The sequence below is a fragment of the Panthera onca genome, chromosome B3, assembly GCF_046562875.1.
Source record: "Panthera onca isolate mPanOnc1 chromosome B3, mPanOnc1 haplotype 2, whole genome shotgun sequence".
Lineage (NCBI taxonomy): Eukaryota > Metazoa > Chordata > Mammalia > Carnivora > Felidae > Panthera > Panthera onca.
In genome coordinates, this window is record NC_138344.1 from 125,248,432 (window position 1) to 125,260,614 (window position 12,183).

General features: G+C 37.4%; 1 protein-coding gene across 2 annotated transcripts in view; it reads left to right on the forward strand.

Moving 5' to 3' along the window:
- Window positions 1-423: 423 nt before the first annotated feature.
- LOC132668519 (uncharacterized) overlaps window positions 424-12,183 on the forward strand; it is a 209,705-nt gene continuing 197,945 nt past the window's right edge. For both annotated transcript variants that reach the window (XM_081795814.1, XM_081795812.1), the window contains exon 1: window positions 424-1,542. In XM_081795814.1, coding sequence (XP_081651940.1) covers window positions 1,147-1,542 — 396 coding nt within the window. In that variant the 5' untranslated portion in view covers window positions 424-1,146. The remainder of the gene's footprint in view (window positions 1,543-12,183) is intronic.

Here is a 12,183-nt window from a genome sequence, read left to right on the forward strand (position 1 = left end):
TTGACAGATTAGAGAAACAAACAAAAAGAAAAAAAGGGGGGTAGAGAAAGAAAACAGGAAATTGTTTGAGAATTTGAAAAAATGAATACACTAAATAGACTAAAATACACAAAATTAGAGAATATAGTAGAAAAGAATTATAGAAAAATATTTTAATAAAAATTAAATGAAATATGAAGTTTTCCATTTTCTGTATTTAAAAAAAAGAAATGAAAAAGAGAAAAAAGTTAAAAAAAAAGAAGAAAAGACAAAAAAACGAAATTGTTTGAAAATTTGAAAAAGTGAATACACTGTAGTAGACTGAAATAAAATGATGGGAGTAAGATAGAATTTGAAAAAATTTACATAAGAGCAAATAATATAGTAATAAAAATTAAATAAAAATATTTTTAAAACAAATTGAAAGTAAAAATGAAGTTTTTCTGTCTGCATTCAAGAAAAAGAAAAATGAAAAAGAGAAAAAGGAAAAGAAAAAAAGGAAATTGTTTGAAAATTTGAAAAGGTGAGTACACTGAAGTAGACTAAAATAAAATGACAGAAGTAAAGTAGAATTTGAAAAAATTTACACAAAAGTAAAAATATATAGTAATAAAAATTAAGGACAGATTTTTATTAAAAATTGTAAATAAAAATGAGTTTTTTCTCTTTCTGTATTCAAGAAAAAGAAAAGAATTGTAAAAGAGAAAAAGGAAAAAGAGAAAAAAAATGAATAGATGAACCTGCTAACAGATTGAAGTAGGACTGAAGTTGCTTCGTTTTCCCCTAGAGGTCAGTCCATGTAGCTCTTTACAGTCCATAAATTCAGCCGCAGGTGAGGTTTGTGTTCTTGAAGAGCGAAGACGGCCCAGTTGGGCAGGGTCGGTGTAACAGCTCTGCTCTCCACTAGATGGCGCTGCTAGCCTATTGGGGTGGATTGTTGCGGTGCTTGTCAGTGTGCATGCGTGCGAGCGGAGAAATATGGCGCCATCCAACCATCCAGGCTGTTCTCCCAGATCACCAGTCGCGCACCGGTCCTCCGTCTTCAGCTCTCATCCACTCCCCACTTTTCCACTTTCCGTGACCAGGCCCTAGGCCGCACCTCTCTCCCAAGTTTTGTCTCACATGTGGCTGTTTTCCCTGGCCCTTTACTTCTGAAGGACTGTGGCTATGACGTGCTCCACCCCTCTGCAGGAGGGTTTCACCAAGCAATGGCTGAATGAGCAATGGCCGAATGTCAGCTGCACCCAGGAACGCCTGCTGGACCCTGCTACGGCCAGGTGCCAGCCCGCCCCCCCAAAAAATTCGCGAGACAGTGTAGCCTCAGCATTTCAGGGACCATGGAAAATCGCAACACACATCTGGCACCAGGCTTCACCCTCAACAACCTTGCCCCAGCACCAGCGAAAGTGGCTGCCTTCCGGGGTCTGCTGGGACCAGGTGGCTTCAACAGTCTCTACCAAGTGTCCTTCCAGCAGTGGAACCGCTTTTCCCCGTGTGGCCCGAGAACCTCCCGGACCCCACTTTGTTCCTGGGGATTCGCCCTTCCCACCAGAGCACCGCCAGGTATGGAGCTGCGGAGTTGCAGCCTTTGCGCTCCCCTTGTTTACAGTCTTAATGGAATTTAAACCCTCTCCTCTCTCCTTTCTCCCTTTTTAGTTTAGTCCCTGCGGCTGTTTCCAATTTTCCACTTTCTCTCCAGCTGCTTTTGGGGAGGGGTGCTTTTCCTGTATGCTCCCCCCCTTCCCAGTCTCCGTCCTCTCTCCACCTGCAATAGTGGCTCCCTACCTTTCGGGGCTTTTTGCTCCCCAAGTTCAGCTCTCCGTGTCGCATACCTGCTGAATTCTGTGGTTCAGGTTGTGCAGATTGTTGTGTTAATCTTCCAGTCGGTTTTCTAGGTGTGTAGGATGGTTTAGTGTTGGTCTGGCTGTATTTCATGGACGCAAGACACACAAAAAACTTCCATGCTGTTCCGTCATCTTGGCTCCTCCCAATACTAGTTACCTTTTATTAAACATGTTTCTAAGGTCCATTTTACAGATGAGGAAGTGGAGGCTGGGGAGAACAAATAATTTATCTATGTTATTTCTGTCAAAAAAAGGCAGTCATTGGAAGAGTTGAGACTTGAACACACGGTTTTCTGATCCAAAGGCCTGTTTTCTACATGTTATTATGCTATCAACAGCTTTCTTCCTTCCATCCTCCATCCCACATCATCTCCAAAATCCCTGGAACTCAAATCTCTGCCTCCTGTATGATTTCCACATTTAGCATCAAAGTTTCTAGCAGAGAATCACCTGTTGGGAAATATTTATTTTTGACGATAAAGTTGGTCCTGCCCTTGTGGAGGTGTGTGTACGTTAAGAGAAGCCTTGGTCAGTTGGAGTATAAGATTCCAGAAGGTTTGTTAGAGAAAAACAAGGAAGACATGAGTTTATTCAATTTATGCCACAGCTATTGTTGGTGAGTCTGTAGCTTTCAGAAAAGAAAAGACCCCATTTGAAAAGAAAACCACCCAAACAGTCCTCTCCATTCTTACTTCCCAATGCTTGTTAAGTGAATTTTGTTTTAAAATACTTTATTACATGGAGAAATGTCAAGGGGCTTTGGATCAACAGCTCTGAAGGCAGCTCCGTCTTATATTTATTCTCAGCAAAAGAATAAAAATACTTTAAGCTATAGCATTTATTCCCACCCTCAACTCCCTCCCCCCACCACTCCTTTCTTCCTGCCCAGTGCCACCACCTGAATGTCTCTGTTCTAGTTGTCAGAGCAGGAGACAGACTTGTAGGCAGCCATGGTGAAGTGTTCTGTTGAGCAAAAGTTCTGCTTGATTGGCAAAATGGTCCCCTTCTCTGTCAGTGTTTCTCTAAGTGAAAAGAGAAGCACATGAAGACAGAAACACACCTTGTCTGCTCCCTCAGTGATTGGTTTCCATACCTTTGGGCAGTGGTTGTGATTCTGCCTAGGGATCCCCCTTCAGTGTGGCAGAGTCCTGTGTTTGAACTCCAAATCCCTGGAACTTTCACCCTCACAATAGCAGGAGTTTGCTTGCTCAGTTCTGAAGTGTTTTGGAAGCATTTGTCATGATGGTTATTGGCAGAGGCTGATATGAAGGAAAGAGAATAGAGACAACTATCAAATTTAATTTTATTCCAGACTTTAGATGGAATTACACTTCTAAATTCCGGAGGTGGGAAGACCGGAGCTGTCTCCCATGTCTGCTGGTCTTTGTGGAAAGAATGTTAATTAGGGCAACAATGTGAAAGTGACAGCTGTACCATGTGCCTGGCTTTAGCTGGAATATAACTGATGATATAAACACGATTTATTGATTATTTTTTTTCTGTGTTACGTTTACAATATTGTTTCTCTGAATCTTCGTCACAATTCTAAGAGCTAGGTGACCTTTTTACATCTTTACATGCAAGGAAACTGAGGCTCAGAAATTGTCAGGAGCCTGATTTGCTATAGTGGATCAAACCTGAGGTCCTATAGTTTAGGGCTATATTCCTGATGGTGGTACCAAAGTTGTATCCTGACAGGGATGTTGGTTTTCCTTAACATAGTAGGAGCTCTCTCCAGATATATTCCAACTTCCCTAAACTACCCATCATGGATTTGTTAACCCACTAATTTATTCAAATTATTTCTTTTAAGAAATCAGTAAGTTTGAAAAAAAATAAAGGCAATATTTGTGCTATTAAAAAAAAGTCAAACAGTGCAGATGACTATAGAAGAAAAGTAAAAACTTTCCTTTCCTCCCATTTTATTTCCTTGGGCTGCTTCTCGGATATAACCATCATTAATAATTTTCTGTGTTTATGCCAGAATTGTTTCATACATAGGTAAGCATGTGTGTGTGTATGTGTGTGTGTGTGTGTATATATATATATGTGTGTGTGTGTATATATATATGTATACATATATATGTGTACATATACATACACATATATATGTGCATATGTATATACGTGTACATATACATATACATATATGTATATATGCATATATATATGCATATATACATATATGTATATATATATATATATATATATATATATATATATATATATATATATGAGGACCTGTGGTCATTTATATCTTTATTACTGGGGAGGACACACCAAGGGAATAGAAACTTAAGCAGCTGATCCAACCATATCTCCTTATAAGCATGATAACTAGACCTCTGGGCAGAGTCTTTATCCATGGAATGTTTTGAGGAGGATCCCTGGATTAGGATTGCTTATAATAAGCAAATTTGCAATCTATGGATTTATGAGGCTTGACTCTCTGGAGAATCTCACGTAAACTATGTGAATCTCTAGGGTAGAAAATGGAGGAGATGTTTTTAGCTGAAAATCTACCTCTGTGTGAGATGACCCATGGAACTCATCAGAGAACTCATCTGAGCCAGAGAGCATCATGCCTGAGAAGGGAATGAATCACATTGTATATATGTAGCATAATTATTTGAACTAGTACTCTATTAAGGGAGATTTAGGTTGTTTTCAGTTTTGTTTTGTTATTATAAACAATGCCGCATTATACATTTTTATTAATATATATTGAGACATTTATTTGTATAATTGAGACACTACTAGGGTCAAGGTTATATTCATCTATATTTTCAACCACAATATTGTTCTTTCTCCCTCTCCTGACCTTCCCACACGCGCACATACAAGATTATGTGTATCTTTATTATCTGGTATCATTTCATGTGTAAAAACTTTAGTATGTATATCTAAATTTATGGAATCTCTCTCTTTTAATACCACCCCTTTTCTTAGATAAAATAGAGTATGCCATTCACACTGTTTTACAGCTTGCATTTTTCTCTTAACATGTCTGGGAGACCACTGCATGTCAGTATATAGAGATTTCTTTATTCCTTATTATAGTTACATAATATTCCATTTGTGGAAGCACCTTATTTTATTAAAGCAGTCACCTATTAGTGACAACTGAATTGTCTACAGTCTTTTTCTATTACAAATAGCAGACTTGCACAGAAATTATTTAATAATTTCTTCTCTGTGTTTGGGATAGATGTTTAGAAATAGAATTGCTGGTTCAAAGGGTATTATCAATAAGAACACTTTTGTCAAGGGGAGACTGAATTTAAAATGCATTTAGCTTGGGGTGCCTGAGTGGCTTGGTCAGTTAAGCATCCGACTTCAGCTCAGGTCATGATCTCACAGTTTGTGGGTTCGAGCCCTGTATTGGGCTTTGTGCTGACAGCTCAGAGCCTGGAGCTTGCTTCAGATTCTGTGTCTCCCTCTCTCTCTGCCCCTCTGTGTTCTATCTCTCAAAAAATGAATAAATGTTAAAAAAAATAAAAAATGATAAATAAAATGCATTTAATTTGAGTTTAGTATGATATGTTTAATGTAGTTTCCCATCATTCGGTGATTTATCAGTTAAATTACTGCTAGCTGTCCCAGTGTAGAAATGCTTTTCTAGAGGATTCCTTCTACCCAATGTGCCAACTCACCATCATCATGACACCAAGTTTCAGGATCCAACATAATAGCCTCACTAGGTTGTTAGAAGGATATTGATGACAAATTAGTGTCATAAATCCACAGTATTTATGACTCGTCACTGGAAAAAAATAGTAATAAGAAGTTGTGTGGTGGAAACAAACTTTTCTAAACTATCCATAGTTAAAACACAAATTTTGATCATCCAGGTTAAAGGAAAGATGAAGTCATTTTTTCTCTCTTTAGGAAGAAACTCTCCTCTCCACCTTCTTTTTCTCCTTCTTTTTTTCCTCCCCCTTCTTCTTCCTCTTCTTCTTCTTCCTCTCTTCCTCCTCCTCCTTCTTCTCCTTCTTCTTCTTGTTCTTCTTGTCCTTCTCCATCTCCTCCTCCTCCTCCTCCTCCTCTTTCTCCTTCTTCTTCTACAAAATCATTGTCACATGAAGAGAGTCAGAGTGTGCAACCAAAATAATGTAGGAAAAATTGTCATAGATATGTAGCAGTCCAGTAAACTAATAAAAATACCTTGCATTTTTCTGAATTTTATAATGTTTGATGAATTTGTTAGCTTTTTAACATTTGTGATTTTTTTACTCCTCTTTTAGTTTTAAATAATTATTTATTCCTAACTTTATAATTTTGTATTCTTGTCTTAAATATGGCTCCCAAGATTGTTCAGGCTCCGAGCCATGCAAAACTGTGCTATACCCTTAGTTTTTGGAGTGATCTATTCAATGACTATCAGAAATGAACCAGGCAATTATAAGCTGAGTTCTGGTGGGAAATGTACTTCCTCTCTTCATGGATCTGCAACTCATGGCAACAAGTTATATATATATATATTATATATATATATATATATTTTCATATATATTCCTCTATGGGCTTAATTTCCTGAAGAGGATAATATACTGAGACAGCCAGCAGTATATACTTGGGGGAAATAATAACAACCTACATAGTTGCCCTCCATTTTCTTCCATTCTCCTCCATGGAAATGCAGTTACCTTTCCTAAAATAGATACCCCAAAGGTCCCAATCAATCATGGCATTGACTCAAACTCCAGGAGTTTGTGATCGTGTTTCATCAGTTCCAGATGTGATTCTTCACTGGGAAAATTATAATGGAAACCAAACAAACAAGAAACAAACAAAACAACTCCAAACCACCACAACAAAAAGATGATTTATCTGTTTATCCCCCTCCCCCAAGCATATTTTGATGGAACAGGGATAGGATAACTTCAATAAACATTCTTATTTGGAGAGAAAAAGTGGGTGGCACACTGCAGTCACTGGTCCCTAGCAATTCTAAAACACTGCTGGATGCACATTTTGATGTATACTGTGGGGGTAGGGAATATTCTTTGTGTTTTCTCTCCTCCCTCCCCATTTTCTTTCCTTTTTAAAAAAATTTTTTTTAAAGTTTTATTTATTTTTGAGAGAGAGAGGAAGAGACAGAATATGAGTGGGGGAGGGCAGAGAGAGAAGGAGACACAATCTGAAGAAGGCTTCAGGCTCTGAGCTGTCAGCACAGAGCCTGATGTGGGGCTCGAACTCATAAACTGCAAGTTTGTGACCTGAGCCGAAGTTGGACACCTAATTGACTGAGCCACCCAGGCGCCCCTCCCATTTTTTTTTCTTGATCAATCATGCTAAATATTTATTAGTCTTATTAAAGCTATCAAGAAAGCAGCTTTCAGATTCATTGATTTTCTCTCTCTCTCTTTCTCTCTCTTTTTTTTGTTGTTGTTCGTTTCTATTTCACTGATTTCCACATTTTGTTATTTCCCTACTTTGCTTAGTTTGGGTTTAATTTTCTCTTTTTCTAGTTTTACGACTAAGTTTGGTTCGTTGGGGTTAGGCTGGTTATCTTTTTTTTTCTTTTTAAAAAATGTTTTATTTATTTTTAAGAGAGAGAGAGAGAGTGAGCAGGAGAGGGGTAGAGAGAGAGAGGATCTAAAGCAGGCTCTGTGCTGACAGCAGTGAACCTGATGTAGGGGTTGAATTCACCAACCGCGAGATCATGACCTAAACTGAAATCAGACCCTCAAAGACTGTGCCACCCAGGTGCCCCAACACTAGTTTTCTAATACAAGCATCTTTTCTAATACAAGCATCCCATGTTATAAATTTTCCTCTAAGAATGATTTTAGTTGTATCCCTGAAATATTGATAAACTGTGCTTTTATTTTCATTCAATTCTAGATATTTTTTTAAATGTTATTTTATTTATTTTGAGAGAGAGAGAGAAAGAGAGAGCACGAGCATGAGTGAGGGAGGGGCAGAGAGAGAAGGAGAGAGAGAATCCCAAGCAGGTTCCTTGCTCAGTACAGAGTCCCAACATGGGAGCTGATCTCACAACTGCGAGATCACCCCCGAACTGATATCAAGAGTCAGACACTTAACCGAGACACATAGGTGCCCCATTTCCAAATATTTTCTAATTTTCCTTGTGATTTCTTCTTTCCTTCATGATTATTTAGAAGTGTGTTGTTTAATTTCCAAATATTTGGGGATTATCTGGATATCTTTTTGTTATTGAATTTTATTTCAGTTCTATTGGAGCCAGATAGCCACCTCTATATGGTTTCATTCCTTCAATTTATTTGAGACTCACTCTGGTCCAAAATAGAGTTTCCTGTGGTAACATATCAAGGTCTGATATTCCATTGTGCATCTGAGACAAATGTGTATGTTTCTGTCCTTGGGTTGAGTTTCTATAAATGGCAATTAAGTTAAGTTGGTTCATAGTGTTCTTCAAATCTTCCTCTTTTTTTTTTTCCAAATCTTCTATATACCTACTTATTTGTTTTGTTATTTTTTTTTTTAACAAATCATAGAGAGAGGAGTCTTGATCCAGTATAATTATTTGTCTGTATCTCTTTTCAGTTCTATAAAATTTTTTCTATATATTTTAAACTGTTATTTGGTAGATTAAAAATGGGTGCACTTAGGATTCTTATGTTTTCTTTTCATCATCATCAAATGTTCCTCTTTATTTCTGGTATATTGCTTGTTCTGGATTCTGCTTCAACTGGTAGTAACATAGGCATCCCAGCATCTTGCATGGCATATAGTCTTCATCCTTTTACCTTTAAACTATCTATGTCTTTATATTTAAAGTGGATACCTTGTACATAGAAATATAGCTGGATCTTGATTTTCTTAGCTCATTTACTGATATGGTTGGGCTTAAATTTGATACTTGCTATTTGTTTTCTATTTGTTCCACGCTTCTTTGTTTCCTTTGACCTCTTGTCCTATCTTTGATGTATTGACTGCATATTTTCTGTGTTTCCATTTTTATCTCCACTACTGACTTATTAGATATTCTTTTTGTTTTAGTTGTTAGTGATTGCTCTAAGATTTACAATATACATCTTAGACTTATTATATATACAATATACTTATACAATATACAATATACATCTTAGACTTATTATAATCTACCTTAAAAAATATTATGGTAGTTTATGTAACAAATCTTCCAATAGTATACTTCTAGATTTTCCCATCTATCTTTTGTGCTATTATATCAGATATTTTACTTCTACCTATGTGATAAACCTTACGATTTATTATCACTGTTTTTGCTTTAAAAAACCCAATCATCTTTTAAAGAGTCTTAAAATGAGGGAAAAAAAGTCTTTTTTATATTTATGGAGTTTTTTTCTTTGTAATTTTTTTTAAACATTTTTTTAAAATTTTTTTAACGTTTATTTATTTTTGAGACAGAGAGAGACAGAGCATGAACGGGGGAGGATCAGAGAGAGGGAGACACAGAATCTGAAACAGGCTCCAGGCTCTAAGCTGTCAGCACAGAGCCCGACACGGGGCTCGAACCCACAGACCGCGAGATCATGACCTCAGCCGAAGTCGGCCGCTTAACCGACTGAACCACCCAGGCGCCCCTTTTTCTTTGTAATTTTTATTGAATTGTCAATTTTTGTTCTTTTGTGTTTCTTTTGGAGAAATTAAAAACCTTAGTCACACTGCCATCTTGCCTTCTATCCCCAAGTGTTTTTTTTAATGTTTATTTATTTATTTTGAGGTGGGGAAGGGCAGAGAGAGGGAGAGAGAGAGAATCCAAAGCGGGCTTCACGCTCAGTGCAGAGCCTGACACAGGGCTAGATCTCACAACCGTGAAATGATGACTGAGCCAAAATCAAGAGTTGGACACTCAACCGACTGAGCCACCCAGGCACTCCCCCTCCAGTATTGTTTTTAACCTATTTATATGTGCAGCCCAGGCAACCTCTGAGGGTGATGAGTTAATATGATGTGCTTGTTGTTTGAAGTAATACTTCCTTTTATTTTCTCTGAAATGCTAATGTTTAAAAATGTATTTGTGTGTGATCTGGGACAAATGACTGTTCTAAACTTATATACCAGTTTTTAAAGTGAGAATTTGAAGGGCAGTCTTTATTGCCAAAACTATTACAGAAATACCACAAACATTGCTTAGTATTCAGCCTTTATGATGTAATCACATTTGGAAGTGTTGGCTAACTGCACAGGCTTTTATTTGCTATAATACATGAATTCCTCACGTATCCAGAGGTCATTACCCTGGCAACCTCATCTATTTGGAACACTAGAAAATATAAAGGAAAACAAATGGCTTCTAAACAGCTGAACTCGATGCTTCAAGGTCATTAAAAATAAAATCCATGAATTTTACTAAAAGGAGAACCCCTGACTCGGAATATGCTTGCTTCTATTAAAAATATAATTTTAACTAACTTGGCTAATTGGTTTCCTTGCCTTCAGCAGAAGGGAGAGGGAGGTAGGAATGGTGGGGAAAGAAATGCAGAAGAAGCACACATATTATGTAGACTAAGATATAATAACTAGTGTTTGTATATTCCTTTAGACTGCAATCTCCTTTAGGGCAGTTAATGGTGTCCTATTTATCATTGTGTTCTCTGCACAGTCCCTGACACATGATAGTTAATAAACCCTGACTACATAATAAATAAAAAAACAAGCATATGAGGCTCAGAGGCTGGGGGGTTGTAGGAGAACCACATGATGTTGAAAGGAGGATTTAAAAGGGTAGCAGTTAGAGGCAGAGAGTTCTTTATACTACACTGTACGTGCAGTGAGAACATTTCTATTTAGGGAAAATAGGAGCCAGCGTGGAGCTAGAGCTCATTTTGATATCAGTGACATGTCATTCAGAAAAGGTTTCTGTTTAGAACCCGTGTGAGTATTTATTGCCTTAAAAAATGCTTTCCATTAAAACTATCCTCCCCCACCCTGCCCTGCTCTGCTCCCCCCCACACCCCCATCTCTATTTCTACCTCTGGCTCTACCAGACAGTTTCACCTCTTCACATTTAGAAAATTCATTTATGCAACAAATGGGTTATTACCTGATAATGTTGCTTAAACGATCTGTTTTTGTACATGGTGGATTTGTTAGAAGGAATTATTTGTTCAACAAACTCATGGAAGAAAAAATGCTCACAGTGATGTATACATATCTGTGCTTTAAATCTGAAAAACGCTATTCACCTTTAGTAAATGTGTACACTCTGCCTAGATGGGCATTTCTGCTTTCTTTATGGCAATCTGTTTATTCGATTTGCCCTTGGGATGTTATTTTCACCAAGATTTTTAAACTTAGAAGTGCTAATAATGATAGAAATGGCAGCTGGCACTCCCTGGGTGGTGATGTGTATGTGTGTGCATGTGTGTGCCCCAGGAACCCCACAAAGAGTTTTTGTGGATTAATTTATTATTTAATTCTTGCCACACCTTAGGAGGTGGGAACTGTTACCATCTAATCTTACGTGTAGAGAACTAAGTCTTGAAAAGGTGACTTTACCAAGTCTATGTTTACAGATCCAGTAAATGGCAGAGTTGGGATTTGAGTCTTAGTGGTCTGAGTCCAAAAGCTGTGCCCTTAACATTTGTGCTGTGCCCTTTGTCTTCTCCCATCACCTCTGAGAAAAAGGTAGTAGACAATATCAGGATATCTATCTTTATCATGCCGAATAAAATATTGCTCTCCTTTGCTGTCATTCATTCATGATAATGGCAGGGATCAATTAAACTAGCCCGTAGTTTGAAGAAAGAGTAGGAAAATACATGTATCTCTAGGCACAGTTTATTAATCGGATAGTAGTTCCTTCTCTCTCTTTCTCTCTCCCTTCAATTTGATTGATGTATGTAGCTAAATCAGATAATCTATAAAGCATTATCTTGCATCTAGCCACACCCCAATTTACTGCTGTTTGGAATTATTTGGATAATTTCATTATTTCCTGGTTGCAATTTCTTTTGGAGCACCTTGGTCACAGTTTTCATTTTTCTCAACTTTGTTGAATTTTGTTTATATTGGAATATCTTTCTATAGAAGATAGCAGTCTTGAGACACAATTTTGAAATTATTTTCATTCAAAGAGTCCGAAGAATAAAAACAAGCTGTGCGGATTATCATGGTTCTTGTGTAATGGACAGGAAGATACTTGGTTTAATTATTTTGGTGTCCAGATATGGAATATTTGCCACCGATTTCTTTTCCTAAACAATCCAAACCAATATGTACACCTGCTGGGCGGTCCAGGGACCCAGGGATGCTTTTTATATCACTTTAATAAAAAAATGTGTTTTTCTTTTAAAATCTTCCATGAGCAAGGTGGGAATCAGGGAGTTTAGGAAGAGCAAGAGATAGCTGCATTGGGGAATAAAGGAAAATGAGCTCAGGAGTGAGA